Source organism: Brachycentrus maculatus, unplaced genomic scaffold (assembly GCF_059751285.1).
Source record: "Brachycentrus maculatus isolate JH-2025_06_01 unplaced genomic scaffold, ASM5975128v1 h1tg000152l, whole genome shotgun sequence".
NCBI classification, from domain to species: domain Eukaryota; kingdom Metazoa; phylum Arthropoda; class Insecta; order Trichoptera; family Brachycentridae; genus Brachycentrus; species Brachycentrus maculatus.
In genome coordinates this window covers 689,309-713,415 of record NW_028280905.1, presented here as the reverse complement: position 1 = coordinate 713,415, position 24,107 = coordinate 689,309, and the positions used below count along the sequence as shown (strand labels likewise).

Genomic DNA, 24,107 nt, shown 5'->3' with positions numbered 1-24,107 from the left:
CGTCACAGGCTGGTTTGTGTGATCACTTTACACACGTGAAACATTCACCAATTCTACCCCTAATTGACAACCAAAATACTTAAATTCTTGCAAGTTCTATATATATGAACCATTTTTTTAAACATTATTCTTGAATCACTAGAACTTCACTAGAGACATCTCGGCTGTCCAAATTCAAAACACAGTAAGGGACATTTTTTGTAGTACTTTTTTTTGCATTTTTGGACTAAGTAGATTCTACTTAGTTCAAAAATCCAAAAAAAAACGTACTACAAAAAAATGTCCCTTACTGTGTTTTAAGTTTGGACAGCCGATCTATTGGTGAGATGAAAAGAAGCTTTTTATTGAGCAGAAACTCTTTTATTAGTATGTGAGGTCCAAAAATGCCCAGACTTCCATATTCTTCTTCATCTTTGATGAGATGTCAAAAAATAATATGAAAATAACTCCTGTAATTGGAGATAATTCAGATTTTGTGAATAAGTATTTGGACACACTCAATGTTGTAAACTTTATAAAACGTCAGAGAACAATTATTAAAGTTATTAAAAAATAATAAAATAAAATTAATTTATGTGAGGCATAACTGTAATGTCAATGCCACAATATCATACGATTTCTGTTATACAATATGATAAAAAGGCAATATCCATTTCGACCGAACCGCCAAGGTAATCGGCGGGAATCCGATACTCGGACAGGTCGTTGCCTTTTAACCGCGATAATACAATCCTTAATGCGTCACCCTTTGACCAGATACACCTTTTTAAATCCAGAACACACCTTTAAGTAGGTGTTTATTACACCATTAACGCTATTAGCGTTAGTTCCTATTTACATATCGTGGGGTAATTATACCACAAATAGGTAACTCCAAAATCCGTGTTTTCATACCTTGTTGGATGTAGAAATTATCTCGTGATATGAAGAAGTACATATTTTCAATTAATGTTTTACTTAGTAAATACCACTATTTCTTAAAAATCTACTGTGACACGTGTTTCGATGCATTCCGCATCATTTTCAAACACCGTAATTTACGGTGATTTACGTAAAATACGGTGTTTGAAAATGACGCGGAATGCATCGAAACACGTGTCACAGTAGATTTTAAGAAATAGTTGTATTTACTAAGTAAAACATTTATTAAAAATGGATCGATTTTACCACAAAGTTACTGCCAAATCAATTAATGAAAAATGAACGATGAATGATAAGGGGAGTGGTACATTACTATACCACAAGGTTAACAATGCTTTTAAAATACAATATATCCGTAAGATAGTCCTTTTTAAAAACTGTTTTGCAGATCTTTTAACTTGGCCATTTTTAAAACCTTATATGAGGGCTCAATGTGGGAGAGGGTTATATATAACTTATCTATAATAATATATAACGACCGCCTTTATGTTTATGCATGTATACATACAATGTAAACATCATATTTATATGGTGTATACAGTTTACCGCGTACCTGGCCGCGGTGTCTGGCACTATAAAAGCGTTATTTCTAGCACTAATCGGTCGATATTAGCAGATTCGCGGGCCACGTGTGAATGGGGGATCTGGCGGACTATTTCCGAGGCAGATTCGCCTTAGAATGTGTAAGAGGATTGGAGCGGTGGACAACTGTCGGTCGAGACAGATGAAAAGGCGAGAAAAATGCGCTACTTGTGAAAGGGATCTGCAGTAGAATGTGGGTGATAATGCGATTACTGAAAGGTAATTGAAAGGTCAAGAAAAATGTGCTACATGTGAAAGGGATCCACAATAGAATTTGGGTGAAAATGCGATTGTCCGACCCGAGGATATAAAAATAATTTTGAAATACCCAAATGCAACACAAAACAGTATAATTTTTTTTACATACTCCCGCCACACTTTTCAACAGCCTCCCTTTAGAAATTAAAAATATAAAAGACACAAACACTCTAAAATAGAAACCTAACGAACACTGGAAACATACGTATACAGACTATACAATAGAAAACTAAACATGATAACTCCCTGGTACCGCAAAAAAATATATGTTCCCTTTTTATCTAAATGATACTATATTAAATAAATACAAAATATAAACACACACACACACACATATATATATATATATATATATATATATATATATATATATATATATATATATATATATATATATATATATATATATATATATATATATATATATATATATATATTATATATATATATATATACATATATAATATATTCATTGAGCGGGAAAAAATAATGAGGACGGCCGCAAAAGACAATCAGAACCTAAAATCTGGTGGTGTCAAAGTCTGCGTAATCGGAGGGCATGTATGACTAGATGTACGGATGAGAAGGAGGCGAGGAGTGTATGTCAGGACAGAAGAGTGTGGCGTTTCATCCTTTCTGCCTACCCCTGCGAGGAAACGGCGTGATGGTAGTAGTAGTAGCATATATTCATTATCTCTGGTTTCACCAGGATATTTACTGATTATCTGGGATTTTTACTATTTCGACAAATCGAAAGTCTACTTCACATTCAGATGAAGCGGTCTGTTATTTACTCCTGGCACTTGAAATACATTTAGGAATCATTTGTCCGAAGGAAGATAAGAGTTGGCAGTCGGTGGGAGATAAGGCCACACGCCATAGACTAGCTAGACGATGCGATGCAGTGTTTGCTTCATTCTTAATACTATGTAGTAAGAAATATGTGAAAATAACACTGGACAGCAATTCACAACTTTTATTTTGTAACTTGCATGAAAATACTTGGTCTTTATGAACTTTGCATAGCTGAATTAAAAAATAAAAGCAAAAAAAATAGCCCTTCAGATTTTTTAGTCATGGATATTATATTGTTTTAAAATAGAGGTATATCTATATAGTTCGCCTCCATAGTGTAATGGTCAGCACGCTGGGCTACCGTACTGTAGGTCTCGGGTTCGATTTCCAGGGGGAGTCAAATGAATATAAGTGATTTTTTCACTCAAATATTTATTCACCCTGGACTGGTACCTGAAGCGGGAGGCTGATCACCTTTCCTTCATGTGTTAACGATCAAAATAACACTGCGTTTATATGATGCATATATGAACTATTTTTAATTCTGATATTGGCAAAATTTTATCTTATTATTTATGTATAAATGTATTCACATTCGTTATTAATAAGTAAATATATTTCCACTTTTACTCCATAATTATCAAAACTTTTTTTGAATCCCTTAGACTAAAACATGTCTAGATACCAACCACTATTACAGTTTCAGCGTATGGGGTCCATACATACAATAATATGAATGTAACATGAAAACTAGACGTGATACAAGCTTGTGACCATATAGACTTTGAATAATAACGATTAAATAAGTCCAAATCAGTCAACGAAATTCCAGTTACAAAATAATTGTTGTCCAGTGTAATTTATACGTAATATACAATATAACCCTTTTTTTAAAACGCTTCTTGAAATATTTGACAATAACGATAGACTTTTTTTTTCTTATTGTGATTTTTTGCGTTTTTTTTATTTAATATAATTACAACTACAAAAATATTGTATTATATTAATACAAATAAAGATTTCATAAAAGCATGGTCTGTGTGTGGGTATACATTTTATTTTAGGTTATAATAAAGGCCACTAGCAAGAATACAATAGATATCGAATGAATTAGTAATTTCAATCATTTATTCATCTTCTTTTCTCTTCTGTGCGTGTCATATGAGGTCTCCCTGATGTCGACTGTCACTTGAGAGTAATTGCCTTGTCTTGGGCAGCTCTAAACAGTCCTGATCCCCGTCCAATCTCGCATATTCCGGAGCCAGGAGATCTGTCTTCTGCCCACAACTCGTCGACCCTATATTTTGCCTTTTATGATAAGGTGCAATAGTACTTGTCTCCTCTTAGCACATGCCCCAGATAGGACACCTTCCGGACCTTGATATCAGTCAGCAACTGTCTCCCTGCGCTTGCTCTTTCCATGGACCAATAGCTCATTTATTTATAGGATTTTTTATTTCTTTATCTTTTAATCTGTTATGTTTGTATTCGACATGCGTGAAAATGGCTGAGAGTTTCTGCAAAAACCGATAAGTGAGGCGTTCTATTCTCTCTCTCGTGGTGGCTAGTGCGTTAGTTAGTTAGTTAGGGAATTATATTAAACATAACGAAACGGGTTGCGTTTATGCTAGTTTAATACACAAGAGGAACACAGCGACTGTAATTTACTGGAAAAATTGTAATTTTAACTAGACGAGGGTAGGGCCTAGATTTTTCTTTACAAGGCAAAATTTAGCAAGATTTGTGAATACGCCTGCTTATCTATTAAAAACTTATTTAAGCAGGTTAAACAAATAATAATAAAAAAATACGTTTACAAAATAATGATATCGACTTTTATCATTCGATTCATGCAACGTAATACCGTGCTAAATTAGAAATTTCACGTTTACAGAAGAAATTTCTATAGTGTTACGAAACAAAGGCAAAAACACAGTTTTTATTGAGAACTAAAATCGATTCAAATAAAAATTAAACAAAAAATTATACCTTTACCATAAAAGGTTTTTTTTATTAATTTTTACTATAATAGTGATTCGTCCGCCTCCGTAGTATAATGGTCTGCACGCTCGGCTACCGTACTGGAAGAACTGGGTTCGATTCCTGAGGGGGGTGTTTAAATAAATATACATTTGTGATTTTTCCTTCATATCGCTCACTTCTTTCAACAACGTCATACATAAAAAAAAACTTGATTTTTCAGGAGATCGTTTTTAAAGTTTACACATATAATATAATGTATTAAAAATAAATATCAAGCCACTTATTGAACTTTTTACTGTGTAACACATCTTTTTAGGTAAAACCGAATGTTTTTTCTCCATTTGAATAATATTTAGTATTTTTTTTTAAATTATCAAACAATACCTTTTCTTCAAAATGCAAAAACAACACTTTTTGCCCTGTAGCGGGTAAATATAAAGTTAAAAATATGCCGTTTTTGCTGGGATATAGTATATTTTCTGGACATTTCGAAAACATGCACAACTGAAAATTGACGGTTTTTTTTAAATATGACGTTGTTGAAAGGAGTGAGCGATATATAAATTCAATTTTACCCTGGACTGGTACCTGAAGCGAAGGGTGTTCTCAAGTGTTATACTCTCTTACGGATCAATCATAAAAACTATAGATCTCTAACTAATTAACTTACACCAATCTGTCTTTGCCTTTTCCACATTCATGCATCTCCTCATACACACCCTCCAATTATTTCTACTCCTGATCTGATCACGCTCAAATATTTGAAATACTTAATCATGTCAAGTTTTTCTCGGTCTTCTTCTGCTTCTGTTACCAACTTTATTCGCCTCATAAATTTGTCTTACTGCTCCTTTTTCACTCGTTCGATTCACATGCCCAAACTGCCCCAACACACATTTTTAATTTTTTTATCGATAATGCTTATCTCAGCCTCGCATTCGAAGTATTGAGTACTTCTCGACATAAAAACGTAAGCAACAATTTGACCCCAGACCACGGGACTTAATGTACCTTGATACGGGACTATCGTAAAATGCACGTCGATAAAATTTTACCAAAAACATTTACTAAAAACATTTTTTTTTTTAAATTTTTTTTTGGAAAATCGACTTACATGGATCTGGCGGATTTTGAAAGTAGGCGACACATTTGTTCTGCTGACTAATTGGTTTGCCGATCACTGGCCTGAGGTGTGTTCCCCGCTCTATCGCTACTCGCTACTTCCTTCCTTCCTATTACACAATATTCTTTTCATCGAGACTGTCAGTTGTCAATTGATCACGTATAATAGGTTCCGCTTCAGTTGGGGAGAGGAGTGTTTATAGAATTTATACTAAGTATATTTATCGTTCATCAAAATTCGTTAACGATGAATATGGATTATTTTGATATGTTGAAATGAGTGAGGACGTTACATCGTCTCTGCCTACCCCTGCGGGGGAATGGCATTATGGTAGTAGAAGTTGATTATACACCTTGCTAGTCAAAAATTCAATATGGCTATATCCGCTAAAAAAGACCAAGAGTATGGTGTTCTCTCGCACCCCAGTGGGATGTAGCGTGACTGTGGACGGCGTCTTGGTAGAGCAGGTGGAAAAGTTTAAATACCTGGGTGTGGACCTATGTGCTCAGACGGATCTGCGATACGAAGTGATGGGGCAAGTGAACAAAGCTGCAGCCATCTCAGGATGCCTGAAAAATGCTATATGGAAAAACCCTGAGATGAAGATCGGCAGCAAGATCAAGATATACAAAACTTGTGTCCGACCCATCATGACGTATGCAATCCAAAGTAGAGCAGACACCGCTGCCACAAAAAACACGCTTAGAGTGTCAGAAATGAAGACTCTGAGAAGCATAACAGGCAAGAGTCTTCGAGATAGACTGAGAAATGCCAAGATCAGGGAAATATGCGAGATCGAAGATGTCGTTAGGTGGGGAAGGCAACGAAGAAGACAATGGTATGCGCATGTGAGGAGAATGGAACCATCCAGACTCCCCCATATCGCATTGTACGGCCAACCCCATGGTAGACGACTCCCGGGCAGACCACCAAAGAGATGGGCAGATAGCTGGGAATCGACGTCGCAGGAGGCTAATCCCTCTTAAAAACAGGCCGTAAGGCCTACAATAAGAAGAAGAAGAAGAAGTTGATTATGTAAACTTAGCTAAGACTTTGTCACTTTTCGAGTAAGGAGTTTATGTGAGGACAGAAGAGTGTGGCGTTCCATCCTCTCTGCCTACCCCTGCGGAGAAATGGCTTGTTGGTAGTATAGGGTCCGCCATCTAAAGTTTTTTTTTTCAACTAGTGCTTATTTCGTGAATGGTAACACTTAGCTCATGTCTGATTTGACAGATAATTAGTTTTATCCTTCCGCTGAGCGAATATGGTTGTGTATACGCTTGAACAACGCTGGGAAATATTGCGACATTACTTTGAAAATCATGGTAATGTTGCAGAATGTGTGCGAAAATTGCGTACGGTTTTTGGAAGAAGAGAAGCACCGTCAGCTCCGTATGTTCGTTATCTTGTGAAAAAAGTGAAAGAAACTGGCATCCTCATCGATAAACCAAAGCGTGAAAAGCCAAAAACAGTGCGTACACCCGAGAATATCGATGTTGTGGCAGAAAGTGTGCGTGAAGCGCCATCAACATCAATTCACCGTCGTTCTCAACAATTGAACATTTCGGAGACATCATTGAGACGAATTTTGCATAAAGACCTTGGTATGACGCCATACAAAGTCCAATTGGTTCAGGAGTTGAAGCCAACTGACCATCCAATGCGTTTTCGCTTCGCTGAGTGGGCCTGCGATCGACTTACAGAAGATGCCGATTTTGCCAAAAAAATCATCTTTTCGGATGAAGCTCATTTTGATCTTGGCGGGTATGTAAACAAGCAAAATTGTCGTATTTGGGGCACAGAAAACCCGCACGCATACATTGAAAAGCCGGTACACCCAAAACGAGTCACTGTTTGGTGCGGATTTTGGTCCAGAGGCATAATTGGGCCATTTTTCTTTGAAAATGAGCAAGGAGTGGCCGTTACAGTCAATGGCGATCGTTATCGGGCCATGTTGAACGGATTTTTGTTCACAAAAATTGAAGAGGAGGATATTGGCAACATTTGGTTTCAACAGGACGGCGCTACGTGCCACACAGCCGAAGCTACACTCGATAGCACTTATAGCATTTTCAAAAAAAAAAAGTTATTTGGCGGACCCTTTAGTAGTAGATATTATTATGGCAATATACTGATAATCCAGAATGGACCATCTCCACTATCCACTAGTGTATCGCGGCAGGAATCAGAGCATGGCGATCAATGAAACGTAACATTTATTTTCACTGATGAATTGCCATCAATAAAGACTCGGCATTTAGAATAAATAGTTTACACAGCGTTGGATTGCCTAATAGCGAATGTTTTTGCCTAGAATTTTCACTCATAAATTACATGAAACTATAGTAACTTTAAACATAAAGAGTAAATCCACTCACGAGTAGGCATAGGCTATGAAACTCATAAAGTTGAAGCCTGAGTAGGGACATGATAAACGGTGTTGCATAAGCCGTAGCTAGATTTCAGAGTCACTTGGGCGTTAGGTAATTAACAAAAAAAAGGATTGCCAAATATTTATTTGAAAATGCGTGGTATTATGTCCATACCACCTTAAATACTTTTCTTGAACCTGAAGCAGCGTGATGGTAACTTAGTTAGTTTTAGAAAAGTAGCAATTTGACACTTAGACTAACGTCATGGACCTTAGAATAACGTCATGGACACTTAGAATAACGTCATTTGACCTTTGAAAATCCATCCTATTTTCCCTTTCATATAAGATTCTGACTATAATCACAGTGGAGTTATTATTAATCAATTGATGTAATCGGGCACGTAGTGCTGTGGATGGTCTGATTAAATGGAAAAAATAAAACCAGCACTAATTCCTCATGTTTCATTTCACAATATAGTAGCGATGAAAATATTAAAAATCTCAAAAACATTTTTTTTTTTAAACTGTCCGCCTCCGTAGTGTAATAGTCAGCGTGTTTAACTACCGTGCTGGAAATCTCGGATTCGATTCCCAGGGGTGTTGAAAATAAATATTAGTGATTTTACACTCTAATATTTTTCAATTTTTTTATACCATACCCTTTTTTATCTCTTGGTGTTTTTCATAGTTATTATAACATAAATGTGGAATTATTTAATTGGGTTTATTTTTATTAATGTAACTATTTTTTGTTAATGTAATGTAATGTTTATTATTGTTAATGTAACTATTGTTTATTATATCTTTTTTTATATGTAAGCTGTACAATTCGCGAATAAATAAAATAAAATAAATAATAAAATAATTACAAATAACAATAATGTACCTACACTGAGTTTTTGGGATCACAGATTATCGGGATTCTGTGCTGTATTTTATCATAAAGACATAAATAATGCACTTTAAAAGAGCATATGTTTTACAACGGATAGGAAATCGTTACAATGACGTCTTTCTTTTCTAGTACAATGCAAGAGACGCATTTTAGAATAATGCATTTGCATTTTTTAAAGACCCTTCAAAATGATTTATTATCTTTCCAGGCAACTAGTTGATAATGTTAGGTTGTATTGATAAGTCACAGGCGGGCTCAACCTTGTGCGTACAGGGTGGCACAAAATTGATCACTCTATCGGAAAATGCTTTTTTTTTTAATGGCGTCGTACGTCAATCATATTCGACATTTCGCTCACTCCTTTCAAGAACGTCATAAATCAAAAAAAATGATTTTTCAGGAGAACGTTTTTAAAGTTTAAGAATATAGCACAATGTTTTAAAAATAAATATCAAGCCACTTATTGAACTTTTTATTGTGCAAAAGATATTTTTAGGTAAAACCTGAAGAATTTTTTCCAATTGAATAATATTAAGGATTTATAAAAAAAATAAACAATACATTTTATTCAAAATGCAAAAACAACATTTATAGCGCGTAAATATTAAGTTAAAAATATGCCTCTTTTTCTGGGATATAGCACATTTTCTGGACATTCCGAAAACATGCACAACTGAAAATTGACGACTTTTTATTTATGACGTTCTTGAAAGGAGTGAGCGATTTGTGAACTAGACAGCTGTAGTACACAAACAGATTCCGGTGGCGCAAAATTAATCATCCAATTTTGTTTTCGAATAACTGTTTTACTAAATAAAAAAAACGGTTTTGAGTGACTAAAATCGTTATTTGGACCTTAATTTTTAATGTAAAGATAAAAAGATGATATACGTCAAGTGGCTGCCAACAGTATTGATGCATTTTTGTGCCCGTTTTATCAATATGTTTGTATACTGCAGCTGTCTAGTTCACAAATGTCAAATATGATTGACGTACGACGCCATTTGAAAAAAATTATAACATCTTCCGATAGGGTGATTCATTTTGTGCCATCCTGTATAAATTCAGACATATATTCACAGTGTTTATATTCAGACGAAAACTTACACCATCGCGACATTTTCATTTATTTATTCAACTAACTGGTCAGCCAGGATACCGCTTTCCCGCAGGGGTAGGAGGAGAGAATAGAACGCCACACCAATATGTCTTCGCACACAATCTTCGCCTTTTGCACATTCAAACATATTCTCATACATTCTTTTTCTAACCCTTATCCACACCCCAATGGTACATAGGGCACTGCATCATATAAACAAAGTGTTATGTTGATCGTTAACGCATAAGGAAAGGTGATCAGCCCACCGCTTCAGGTACCAGTCCTGGGTAATATGTATTGAATATGTATTGAAGAGAGAAAACATCACTTATATTTATTTGACCCCTCCCCCTCCTTGGTAATCGAACCCGGGACCTCCAGAACGGTAGCCGAGCCTGCTGACCATCACACTGCGGAGGCGGACAAAACGTAATGTTCTCACACATACCCGCCGATTATTCCGACTCCTGACCTGACCACATTCAAGTATTTGAAATACTTAATCATGCCAAGTTTTTCCTCGGTCTTCCTCTGCTTCTATTACCAACCACATTCGCCTAGTAAACTTGTTAAACTATCCATTCTTCACTCATTCGATTCACATGCCCAAATCATCTAAACACACCTTTCTTAATTTTTTCGATGATGCTTATCTCAGCCTTGTATTCTTTCCTTACTTCACCATTCGAACATCTATCATATAACGTTTGGCAATGTATCTATCATAAAATAATAATTTAAGTATTTTTGACCAAAAGAGGTTTGTGTTTTGTTTGATGTGTATTTACATTTCAAAAATACTAGCTTACTAACTGACTAACCAGTATGCTGCTTCCCGCTGGGGTAGGCAATAGAATTGGTGAATGTTACACGTGTGTAAAGTGATCGCTTAAACCAGCCTATGATGGTAGTAAGGCCCATAAATGCCCAGAGATCCATATTCTTCTTCATCTATGTTGAGATGTCAAAAAATAATTTGAAAAATAACTCCTATAATTGGAGATAATCCAGATTTGTGAACGAGTATATGGACACACTCAAAATGTTGTTAATAAACAATACAATTTTTTTTATAAAGTCAACAAAATGTGACAAAGTATCAGCAAAAAAGTTTATTTTTTTAAATACAAATTTGTTCAGAAAATCTCGAAAACTTTGTAACGTTATCAAGCATAACTAAAGAAACATCTTCGCCGAATAGCCGTTTTATAATATACATACAAACATACACCACATTACGTAAAAAATATATACAAACAATATCCATGCATGTTAAGCGATATCGCTCACTCCTTTCAACAACGTCATATATCAAAAATCGACAATTTTCAGTTGTGCATGTTTTCGGAAGACCCAGAAAATTTACTATATCCCAGCAAAAGCGGCATATTTTTAATTTAATATTTACCCACTACAGGGCAGAAAGTGTTGTTTTTGCATTTTGAAGAAAGGGTATTGTTTAATAATTTTTTTAAATGTACAAAATATTTTTCAAATGGAGAAAAAACATTCAGGTTTTACCTAAAAATATGTGTTGCTTGGTAAAAAGTTCAAAAAGTGGCTTGATATTTATTTTTAATACATTTTATTAAACTTTAACGATCTCTTGAAAAATCAAGTATTTTGATATATGACGTTGTTGAAAGGAGTGAGCGATATGTGGTTCGCCCTCCACCGCGCACCGCAGTGTAGCTACAATAATAAACCCAATAAAATGGCGAATGTTTCCGTAGACGTTTGCATAAATTATTGATATTAAATTGACGGATCGGGAAGTTTGTACGGTAAGTAAATATTTATCCGACACACCGTATTAACTCTCGCAGAACTGTACGGAGAACAAAAATGTGTATTTTGCTTACAGTTCTGTCGAGAAGTTTGAGCGTACGTTTGCGTGTATTATACACATATACCTACAGTGTCGAACAGATCAATTGAAACAAAACTTTTTTTAATATTATTTTTTGACATCTCATCAAAGATGAAGAAGAATATGAAAGACTCGGCATTTACGGGGCTGACGACCGTCATAGGTTGGTTTAAGTGATCACTTTACACACGTGTAACATTCACCAATTCTACCCATTATTGACAACCACATTACTCAAATTCTTGGAAGTTCTATATACATAAACCAATTTTATTTTTTGAAAAATACAATGAAAAAACTCCTATAATTGGAGATAATCCAGATTTATGAACTAGTATTTGGACACATTCAAAATGTTGGAAAAAAAAAATTTTTTGTTGCATTTTCGTAAAAAGTTTTGTAAAATCTTTTGTTTATTAGTATATTAATATCACAAATTAATATTTTAAATATCTCATTTGGGCTCAATCAAAGATTTTACTCTTCTTGACATCTATTCTTTAAGGTTTTGGCACGTGGATGCCATTCATACCTGAATTATAGGCAAAATTAGCTGTTCACCTTAGTGCAATCAATTTTGGAGAGCCGATTCTTACAGATTGCCGATAGATTTTCAATTAGATTTATGTCTGGCAAAATTCTTGACCAGTCCAATACAGTTCATTGTTTTTGTGTGAAGAATTTCATCATTTTTTTTGGATTTGTGGCAGGGAGTTAAATCCTGCTGAAATATTCCATTACCATTTGACCTTCGTTTTTGTATCTCTGGTAGTGTATCTTTTCCGGTAGAATTGGGTGATACTTCTCCCTATTCAACATCTCAGTCACAGAAGAAGCAGCCCTGGTCCATAATACGAGGAACACCCCCAAAACATTTTTTTAAAGGATGTTGGAAATACGAAAAAAAAAGTTTTCAATTAATCTGTTCGATACTGTATGCTTGTAATAAGTGTATTTACACATACATAACAATCTCCTTATCATTCATCGTTCACTTTGTGTAATACCACTTTAAAAAACACTTCTTCGTGACTGCTGGTTTCGGAACAATCATTCCATCATCAGGACAAATGCAGAGTTATTACGGTCTGACATTTATACAAAACTAAAATTTGAAAGAGAGAGAGAGAGAAAAAACAAATGAATCACGATGGGAATAATTTTCAAAACGGACTTGTAGTTAAATTTAATTGGTTATTAATTATGGCTAAGACTTTATTAACTGCTTTTCTTATTTCTTATTTTTCTAGATTATCTCAACGAAGACTAGTTACATCTAAAATTTCTATACCCGTTGATTTATTGAAATTATGATCTCCAGATATAATTTATACCATAAATAGTATTTTTTTAAATGGTGTTACACAAAGTGAACTATGAAAGATAAGGAGAGTGGTTTAATACCATACCAAAGTTAAGAATGCTTTTAATATCCAAAAATAATATACGTAATTTGAAATTCGACCTAGTCAACGAAAAGACTTTATTGACTATTATTTATTTATTTATTTTTAAATGATTATTTAAAGATTAACTAAGTATATTATTTTCAATATCTCTGTAAAATAAAGGTTTATTACTCAAGTTTAATAAGAATATTATAAAATTAATTTATAATAAAATTATGCTGTTTGAGAATATTCAGTTTTAAAAAATAGTCCGCAAAACGTAGTCGCAGCCTAGTGATTAGGGCATGCGTCATCACGCAAATTATCGTTGAATGTTTGATCTTGTGACGAGAAATGCAAAATAAATATTAATCAGATCATTCCCTGCTGTATCCAACCCTCATCCATTTATTTATTTATTGAAACATATTATATACACAAGTCGCATATATAATATTCCCGATTAGTAATTTCCGTTACTCATTTTGGGACATGGGATTAAGGCTAAGATCTCAAGCTTGTCTCAAGCGTCCAAATGAGAATGCGTTCAGCCACGCTCAGGGCTGGTCGTGTGCTGACGCTCAATTAAAAAAAATAATTATTTAAATGGATGTTTTTTTTATTTATTTTTTAACTCTTTACCTTTCAAAAACTCTTTTCTTTTCAAAACCATATAAATATTTCGAAGAAAAACTTATCTTTAATGCAAACGTTGTTTTCTTGTAAGAAAAACATCATTTACGTAAAATGTTACCTGGATTTAGAGAAAATAAAGTTGCGACTTAATAAATGCTGGGCCTTAGGCAGCCTGTGCACTACACGGAATTTTACCGTCCGGCAGTCCGGTTTTGAAAATTAAAAGCGACTACGACAGTTTAACGTGATCGAATTTACGCGCAACGTGTTCACGCACCGATCTAGAGCAGCGATCCGAAGAAATATGGACAAAAGCACAAGCCAATCCAAGCCAATCATCGTAACGATGTAAAATTTCATGTAGTGCACAAATGCCCTTAAGGTTAACAAAACTGAAAAACAAATAAGAAAGGGCGAAATTTCATAAATAAAGCGATAAAAGGTACAGTAAATAGGCATTTAAAAAAACATATGGTAAGAAGCATGCTTAAGGGAAAGCAATGAGAAAATATATCTAATTTCTAACACACATATATTTCCATAAAGTGTTTTTCCAGCCCTATTCACCATTGGGTGCAGATGTGGGTCACAGGTCACAGGAATCAGAATATGATATATCGAGTTAAAGAAGTTATCGGTGGTCTTATATAAATTGTATTATGCATTTGTGTATTTTTTTATTCATGCTTATGTCGCTCACTCCTTTCAAGAACGTCATATTTCAAAAATCGTCAATTTTCAGTTGTGCATGTTTTCGGAATGCCCAGAAAATGTACTGTATCCCAGCAAAGGCGGCATATTTTTAACTTAATATTTACCCGCTACAGGGCAGAAAGTGTTGTTTTTGCAAGAAAGGGTATTGAAAGGGTATTTTGAAGAAAGGGTATTGTTTAATATTTTTTTTAAATATACTTAATATCTTTCAAATGGAGAAAAAACCTTCAGGTTTTACCTAAAGAGATCTGTTGTACAGTAAAAAGTTCAATAAGTGGCTTGATATTTATTTTTAATACATTGTATTATATTTTTAAACTACTAAAAACGTTCTCCTGAAAAATCGAGTTTTTTATTTATGACGTTCTTGAAAGGAGTGAGAGATGTGTGTGCAGAGTAAAAAACAAATAAATGAATAAATGTAAAAACTAATTTTTTAGGGCGGGGGGTAGGGGTAGCACCTAAAAGGCGAACCGGTTCTTGCAAATTTTGAATCCTATAACTGAGTAAAGGGATATTATAATGTAGACATCCCAGAAATCCGATAAGAAATATCTAAAAAAGACACATATTTTTTCCTTATAAAGCCCTTCAAACTGAAATATTGTATTGTAACGTTTCTGAGTACGTACGTTATACTACATAATATGACATTTGAGTGACCAACCAATAAAATGTCAATTTTTTCAAGACGCAAAAAACTCACCGATTTGTTACGTGTCAGTCCATAGATCCGACGGCGAAAACCGTTCAGTAGTTCACTGTAATTGTGAAAAATCCATAAAAACAAACACAAAGCACGTGCGATGTAGAATACGAAACACGAATCGGCATCTACCCGCGCCGACGACTCACTCCGTACTGAAAACGCAAACCCTAGTCGCTTTGCGCGGCGCTACGGAAAGCTTCGTGAAAACTAAGCCAGCGCGCGCCATCTGTGTTCGGACGTTAGTATTATAATTCCACCCCTTTTAAGACACATCGCTCACTCCTTTCAACAACGTCATATATAAAAAACTTAGTTTTTCAGAAGATTGTTTTTTAAGTTTAAAAATATAATACAATGTATTAAAAATAAATATCAAGCCACTTATTGAACTTTTTACTGTGCAACAGATCGAAACACGGTTACTGGTCAAATAAAATTCTTGCGGAAAAAAACTACATAAGTAATTGTTATTTTATTCTACTCTATCTTTCAAACATACCAAGTTTTTCTCGGTCTTACTCTGCTCCTTTTATTATTATAACTACATTCGCCTCATAAATTTCTCTTACCGATCTTTCCTCACTCATTCGTTCCACATGTCCAAACCATCTCAACATACCTTTCTTAATTTTATCGATAATGCTTATCACAGCTTTGCATTCCTTCCTTATTTCACCATTAGAACATCTATCATACATAGATTTCCCGCACGTTCGTCTGAGAAATCGCATTTCGACTGCATTCAGTCTGCTTTCATAACGTACTTAAGGCTTAGTGTTCGTCAAATTGCAAATTATATTTTTTTAAACTCAGGTAACATTTGACGTAATATTTTTTTTTTCGAAAGACTGTTTTTGTTTTGAAAAAAAAAATAGTATTTCTTGTGAAAAAGAAATGAGTTTTTGAAAGTTAATAAAGGTAGAGAAAATTATGTTGCGACTTAACGAAAACTGAGCCTTAATAGTTTTTTCTTCTTCTCATTTTATACTTCATGATTCTCGACAAACTAGTCGCATAACTGCATCAGAGGTCAACCATGAACACTCACACCATCGTTATCAAGACTTATGGTAATGCTAAATGCACACCATGGTTTTTTGTGTAACTCAGAAAAAGGCTATCACCATTTATCTGACTTGTACAAGAAGGTCAGATATCGCTCACTCCTTTCAACAACGTCATTATCAAAAATAGTCAATTTTCAGTTGTGCATGTTTTCGGAATATCCAGAAAATATACTATATCCCAGCAAAAACGGCATATTTTAAACTTAATATTTACCCGCTACAGGGTAGAAAGTGTTGTTTTTGCATTTTGAAGAAAATGAATTGTTTAATTTTTTAAAAAAAATATAATCAATAAATAATTTTTCAAATGGAGAAAAAACATTCAGGTTTCACCTTAAAAGATCTGTTCCACAGTAAAAAAAGTTCAATAAGTGGCTTGATATTTATTTTGAATAAATTTTATGTTATCTTTAAAAAATCAAGTTTTTTTTTATATATGACGTTGAAAGGACTGAGCGGTATGAACTATACCTACCCCCTCCCCTATATATTTTTTTTTTTTAAATTTATTAATTTATTTGTTTTTTATTCAGCACATAAACAAAACATTCACATAGCAACTGAGAATGCTCCAAATGCTGAAGCGTATATCTTTCACGCTATTCTTTTTACTAAGTGCAATAACTTATCACAATTTTTTTTCATACTTTTAATATTTTTTATCGGAATATTGTGAAACAAAGGGTTAAGGACCGTATCGGCGAACTCTAAAAAATTTAGGCACCGGTTCTAGCAAACCTGTGCGAACCGGCTGAATTCCACCACTGCATACATACATACATATCAGGAGCGTGCGTTGACCATTTTAAGAAAGGATACCCATAAAACAAAATATTTCAAACATTTTGAGTGTGTCCATATCCTTGTTCACATATTATCTGGATTATCTCCAATTAGGAGTTATTTTTTATATTAATCCAATTCTACCCATGATTGACAACCATACTACTCAAACTCAATAATTTTTCTGGTCAAATTAAAAGCTAAAACAAATTTCAATTTTTGTTTAAATCTAGCGTTTTTGTGTGAAGTTATAATCCAGGATTCAGACCTCACACACAAATTAAATAGTTTCTGCTCAGTAAAAAGCTTCTTTCATATCACTATAGATGTATCTAGTGAAATTCTAGTGAATGCTCAGAGTTCCATATTCTTCTTGAGATGTCAAAAAATAATATAAATAAATATATCTCAAGTGGTAAAAAACAAGTGTTCTCATTTACAATTTCAGCATGTCTCGCCACAAAGTCAATGCCGAAACAATAAATAAAATATTTGAAATTTAATATTTATTTAATAAAACCCTGGACTGGTCCCTGAAGTCCATCTTCAGTCTTGCCATCACGTAAGTAACGATCAATATAACGTTGCGTGAATACGATGCAGTGCCTTATGCACCACTGGGTGCTGATACGGGTTTGAAAAACCTTTATTCACACTCCAATGGCGCATAGGGCAACTGGGCATAGGGTATTGTCTATACGTTCCATGACCATGTAAAAATGAATAAATAAATGATAAGGGTTACAATAACAATAATAAGTTTGGAAAAAGAAAAAAAGTTTATTCTTTGATGTAAAGGCTCGCGATGTCACCAGTTTACAGTTGGATACGTTGTGACGTCACGATGAGCGTGCGACGTCATCATGCTAGCAACAGCAGTAGAGCATGTACTCGTAGTCGTGACACAACCCGGCCCCGTTCAGCGGGCAGGTCAGGCCGGGCGGGCACAGCACGGGGAGCTTGTCTGGAAACATGTACAGGGGTCATCACCAGACTGGACGCGTTGACTGCCAGCGTCAGTCACCGGTGGCCGACACTAGGCGTTTTAAATTCGTCTCGTCGGGCTCCGGAGGCTGACACTTTGTACTTTATGTGGACTTTATAATATCAAAACTTTTAAAGAAAATAGATAAATAACTTACAAGTTAATATGGTATATCTGCAAGATATATGAATAACATTCATCTCCGATATTAAGCCCTAAGTATTTTCTAAATTATTTTCTCTCTCTTGGAAAAAATACTTACCTTAAAAATATAGAAAATCGCTTCATGTGTTAACGATCAAGATAACACTGCTTTTATATGATGCAGTGCCCTATGCACCTGTGGGTGTGGATAAGGGTTTTCATTTAATTTAATTGAATGTTGGAATCTGAGTTTTTTCAATTTCTTACCTTTCGATAACTCTTTTATTTTCGGAACCACGTATTTATTTCGAACAAAAAAATATTTATTCAATATAAAAACGGTGTTTTTTAGCAAAATATGCCATTATGTTTAATGTTACCTGGGTTTAAAGAAAATTTAGTTGCGTGCTGTTTTTGAAGAACATTTTATTTTATTAATTGAGTAATTTCAATATGTTTTGAGTTGTGGTCCCATGGTTAGTCAAAGTTTCTCGGTTAGAACCCACTCTAGCACAATTTGATACCTATTTCTAATAATGAGCCGCTTAGGCTCACAGAAATAGTATGAAATTGAAATATTTGTGTTAATAATAAAAACACAAATATATATTTCTATTTTCTTTAAAAAAAGTATATGTTACTTACCTAAGTATCTGGCACATCCACAGCAGTAGCCATACACTACGGCGGGGTCGTCCTCACACGATCGGGGCGGGCAACCATTGCATCTGGGTCCTATGCCCAGGAATGGTAGATGAACTGAAAACCAACTTACATTATTTTTTGACATCTCAACATAGATGTAGAAGAATATGCGCAGCTGACAGAGTCCCCCAGGACTTTAAAATCGCTGCGGGTGGGTTTAGTTAGAAATTAATTAAAAGATTATCTGATAATATTTACAGGACGTCATAGGCTGGTAAAGTGATCACTTTACGCACGTGTAACTAACTCCATGCTTCACTTCCATACATTAGGGTTGGAACAGGAATTCGTTGTGTACTGCCAGTTTAGCTTTCGGGGAAAGTTTTTTTTTGGAAAACTAATCACTGTTATAACGTACGTCAATATCGCTTAAATACTATGAAAAACATCTCGAGAAAATAGGAAGTATATACTTGTTTTATTATATTAATAAATTCAATGTTTTTTTACCAAATTAAACTGGTAACAATGATTATATAATTTACGAAAGAGTTACACAACATTTGCGAATAAATAATAAAGCGAAATTTTAAAGCATAGCTAATCCCAAAAAATAATTTTCCACTCTAATGGTCTTCAGAATCATGTTTCAATATTAATAAAACTACAAGAATCAGCTATTAAGGCCATAGGGCGTTTGTGCACTACACGGAATTTTACCGTCCGGCACTTCAGTTAGCGTGATAAAACGATGATTAGCTTGAATTGGCTTGTGCTTTCGTCCATTTTTCTTCGGATCGGTGCTCTTGATCGGTGCGTGAACACGTTGCACGCAAATTCGATTACGCTAAACTGTCGTAGTCGCTTTTATTTTTCAAAACCGGACTGCCGGACGGTAAAATTCCAGGTAGTGCACAAGTCCCCATACTCGCAAAGACAGAATTCAATCAACGGACGACCACCAGTGAGGTAGAGTTTCCATGCCCGAAGAATATGTGTTTTGTTCTGGTTTAAGTGATCACTTTACACACGTGTAACATTCACCAATTCTACCGATGATTGACAAGCACACTAATCAAGTTATTGGATCAATTTCGAAACATCGTGCTTGAATCACTAGAACTTCACTAGAGACATCTATTGTGAATACATCTATTCCACATTCTTATTTACCTTTCTTGAGATGTATGAAAAATGACTCCTATAATTGGATATAATCCAGATTTGTGAACAAGTATTTGGACACACTCAAAATGTTGTAAACCAAATTAATATTTATTGATTTGACGTTTAATGTGTAGAACTCATTTTAATATATATATTGAATGTTCAATCAAACACAGATTTTTTGAGTCTACTAAGTTGTATTTTATTGTTAAAAAAACACATAAAAATCAATATTATGACAGTTCGGCTGTCCAAACTCAAAACACAGTGAGGGACATGTTTTTTGTAGTACGTTTTTTTTGCATTTTTGGACCAAGTAGATTCTACTTATGTCTCTTACTGTGTTTTAAGTTTGGACAGCCGAGTTGTTTCGCCTAGTTATGGCATTTTCAAAGGAATGTCAAACATTCGTTTGAAATGCCATAACTAGACGAAACAATTGTCACAATATTGAATTTTATGTTTTTTTAACAATAAAAAATTATACAACCTTAGAAGACTCAAAAAATCCGTGTTCGATTCAACATTTAATACATAAACAAAATTATTATTGGTTTGTGGGGCTACATAAATTATCCAAATTTGTATTATTATTATTCTTATATGAAATGAAATGTCCGGTAAAATAAGCGATTTCATAAAAAGGGAGTGTTTGTTACTTACATCTAGGCGCTTTCCTGACGCCCAGGTCATATCCTTCCCCTAATGGGTCGCCCCTTCCCAGGAGAGCTAGTCCCAGAAGCAAGAAGCAGTAAACCCATAAACTCGGTAGCGCCATTCCATACAAAATATTGGTTTCTACTGTCGCTTTTCCCGGTACAGTTCCACCTTATATTGCTGCATTCCTTCCATAATACCTTCTCACTCACTGGCATATTATTGGATGTAGGAAAGAACGAGATGCCAAAATAATCGAGAAAATTCGACTCAATTATTGAAAATTATTATCATAATTGTTAGGTCTTAAATTTGGAGACAGTGTTCTAAAACCGAGTCTCATAACGAGCACGTCTCATAACGAGTAATTCTCCGTAGGGGTAGACAGAGAGAGTAGAACGATGCACAACTCTGTCTTCGCAAACATTCTTCGTCTCTTCTTATGCATACCCGCCGATTATTTTGACTTCGAACATACCTTAATGTGCCAAATATTTCTCGGCCTTTCTCTGCTCACTTTTCCAACTAGATTCGGCTCGTAAACTTGTTTTACCGTTCTTTCCTCACTCATTCGTTCCACATGTCCAAACCATCTCAATACACCTTTGTTAATTTTATCGATAAAATTAGGCAGAGAGGATGGAACTCTGCACTCTTCTTCCTGACAAACACTCCTCGCTTCCTTTCCTTATATCTTCGTTTTTACTTCTGTCATACAATGATTTTTCCACACATTCGTCTGAGGGGGCGCATTCTTTCTTGGCGAAATTTATTATTGGCTAAATAATAAATGCTTAGTACTTAAAAGCGGCCAGGTTAGGAGTCGAAATAATCGGCGGTTATGTATGAGGGGATGCATGAACGTGAAAGAGGCAAAGAATGTTTGCAAAGACAGAGTGGTGTGGCGTTCTATTCTATCTACCTACCCCTGCAGAGAAACGGCGAGATGGTAAGTTAGTTGAACAACAAACTAGACAAAAATATAGAAATCTTCTAGTACACAACCATGATACACGATTTACCCACATCGAAAGTTTGATAGTCCCAAGAATTAACAATAAATACGGGAGTCGAAAACTGCAATATATCGTTCCGAACATTTTTAATTTGTTGCCGACGGGTGTTAGAGGTCAAAATAAAATATGGAACAAAGACAAAATAAAGGAATGATCAAGAGTTAATTTTGTGAAAATTGTAAAATGTTTATATCCTTAATTTTTCTCTCTTTTTTGTGTGTATATTACGTTAAAATGGTTAAAAATATAAAAAATATATTCAAAAAGAACTCCACCACACTCAACTCAAACACACACAAGGTGGGTCTCTGCATTTAAAAAAAAATATGTTTAAAATTGTTATTTAAATAAATGTATACAATTTATGTTACTAAAAAAAAATTCAGTCCCTCAGTTATGTGCATGACCACTAAATGCCATGTTTTTCTGAGCGGTCAATAACACGAGCTAAGATTAGTACCTACCCGGTAATGCAGACATTAGTGATAATTACAAATTAAGCAATTAAGACAATTCAATGATTAGGAATTGTGTATGAATAAAAAATTTAGGTTTAAAAAAAATGAGAGCATTACACCCGTTATAAAATAAATAAAACTTTGTTTTTCTTCTTCTACAAAAAATACTATATGTTAAAACTGAACAGCAGATTTGTTATTACTGTTTCGGCATTTACTTTGTGGTATGATTGAATTAAAAATAAAATGCTTGTTACGTATTCGATTCTTCTTCAAACCCTTATCCGCACCCCAATGGTGCATAGGGAACTGCATCATATAAACGTAGTGTTATCTTGATCGTAACTTACATAAGGGAAGGTAATCACTTTTGCACTTCAGAGACCTGTCCAGGGTAATATTGAATAAATATAAGAGTGTAAAATTACTTATATTAATTTTCACACCCCCTGGGAATCGCACCCGGGACCTCCAGCTTAGTAGCCAAACACGCTAACCATTACACCATGGAGGCGGACATTATATCCTTTATAAAATAAAGAAAACACGAACTTTGTTTTTCTTCTTCTTCACCAAACCCTTATCCGCACCCCAATGGAGCATAGGGCACTGCATCATATAAATGCAGTGTTATCTTGATCGTTGACACATGAAGGAAACGTTATCAGCCCTCCGCTTCAGGTACCAGTGCAGGGTAATATTGAATAAATATTACAGTGAAAAAATCATTTTTATTTATTTGACCCCCCCCCCCTCTGGGAATCGAACCCGGGACCTCCAGAACGGTAGCCGAGCATTACACTACGGAGGCGGAGGCCACTACTTTGTTTTTAACCACTTTTATTTTTAGTACAATTAAAACGAAGATATAAGAAAGGAATGTAAAGCTGAACTAGGGTTAGTTGAAAAGATTAAGAAGAGTTACGTAAGGTGGTATGGACACGTGGAGGTGTTAAAAGTCTGCGTAATCGGAGGGCATGTATGACTAGATGTATGGATGTGAAGGAAGCGAGGAGTGTGTGTCAGGGCAGAAGAGTGTGGCGTTCTATCCTCTCTCCCTACCCTGCGGGAAAACAATTATCATAATAATTTCCAATAATTGCGTAATTTTTTATTATTATTCTGTCACCGACCCTGTTCAGCCTTACATTCCTTTCTAATATCTTCGTTTTTGATTCTGTCATACAATTATTTTTCCACACATTCGTCTGAGGGAGTGCATTTCAACGCGTTCCCTCCGCTTTCATTCTTCCTTTGCCAGATCCATGTTTTGCTTCCATACATCGGTATCGGTACCAGCACTCCGTTATGAACCGCCAGTTTCGTCTCTATGGACATATTTTTATTTGCAATCAAAGCTATTTAATGCAATCAAAGCTAGACATATTTTTATCTGTTCAAAGCACCTTTTATTCTATTCCCTGCATTCACTCTTCTCTCAATATCTTTATCCACTTTTCCATCCCTTGTGAACATGCTTCCTAGATTCACTATGTACGATAATCTTACATTCTGTTATATCTTTCTCTCTTTCAAAAATTATGATTTACTTCCATTCATTGCCAGATTATTTTCCATACATACTTATTAGTTGCAAATCCTCCGCGCTGCTCGCTAGCAGTACGACGTCTTCCACATAATATAGCAAGCAACTAACAAATATGTATATACCTCTTTCTTGCTCCGATTTCTATACTTTCAATCTCTTTCAGACAATGGTCCATATACAGATTAAAAAATCATGGTGACATTACACATCCCTGCTTTACGCCTTTGGATATTGCAAACCACCATTTAATGCCTCCATTAACTCGTATACTAGCTGTGCTTCTCTCATA

General features: G+C 34.8%; 2 protein-coding genes across 2 annotated transcripts in view; both read right to left on the bottom strand.

Annotated features, from left to right (window-relative positions):
• LOC148308712 (uncharacterized) overlaps positions 1 to 15,501 on the bottom strand; it is a 49,370-nt gene extending 33,869 nt beyond the window's left edge. Inside the window, exon 1 of the mRNA XM_088261274.1 lies at positions 15,345 to 15,501. The gene's annotated coding sequence lies outside the window, so the exon portion shown is untranslated. The remainder of the gene's footprint in view (positions 1 to 15,344) is intronic.
• A 2,562-nt stretch (positions 15,502 to 18,063) lies between these two features.
• Positions 18,064 to 20,916, bottom strand: LOC148308711 (uncharacterized). Its single transcript, XM_088261256.1, has 3 exons — positions 20,802 to 20,916; positions 18,972 to 19,085; positions 18,064 to 18,161 (listed from the first exon to the last, which is right to left on the bottom strand). Exons 1-3 carry the CDS (start codon positions 20,914 to 20,916, stop codon positions 18,064 to 18,066), a joined length of 327 nt encoding a protein of 108 aa, XP_088117382.1.
• Positions 20,917 to 24,107: the final 3,191 nt, after the last annotated feature.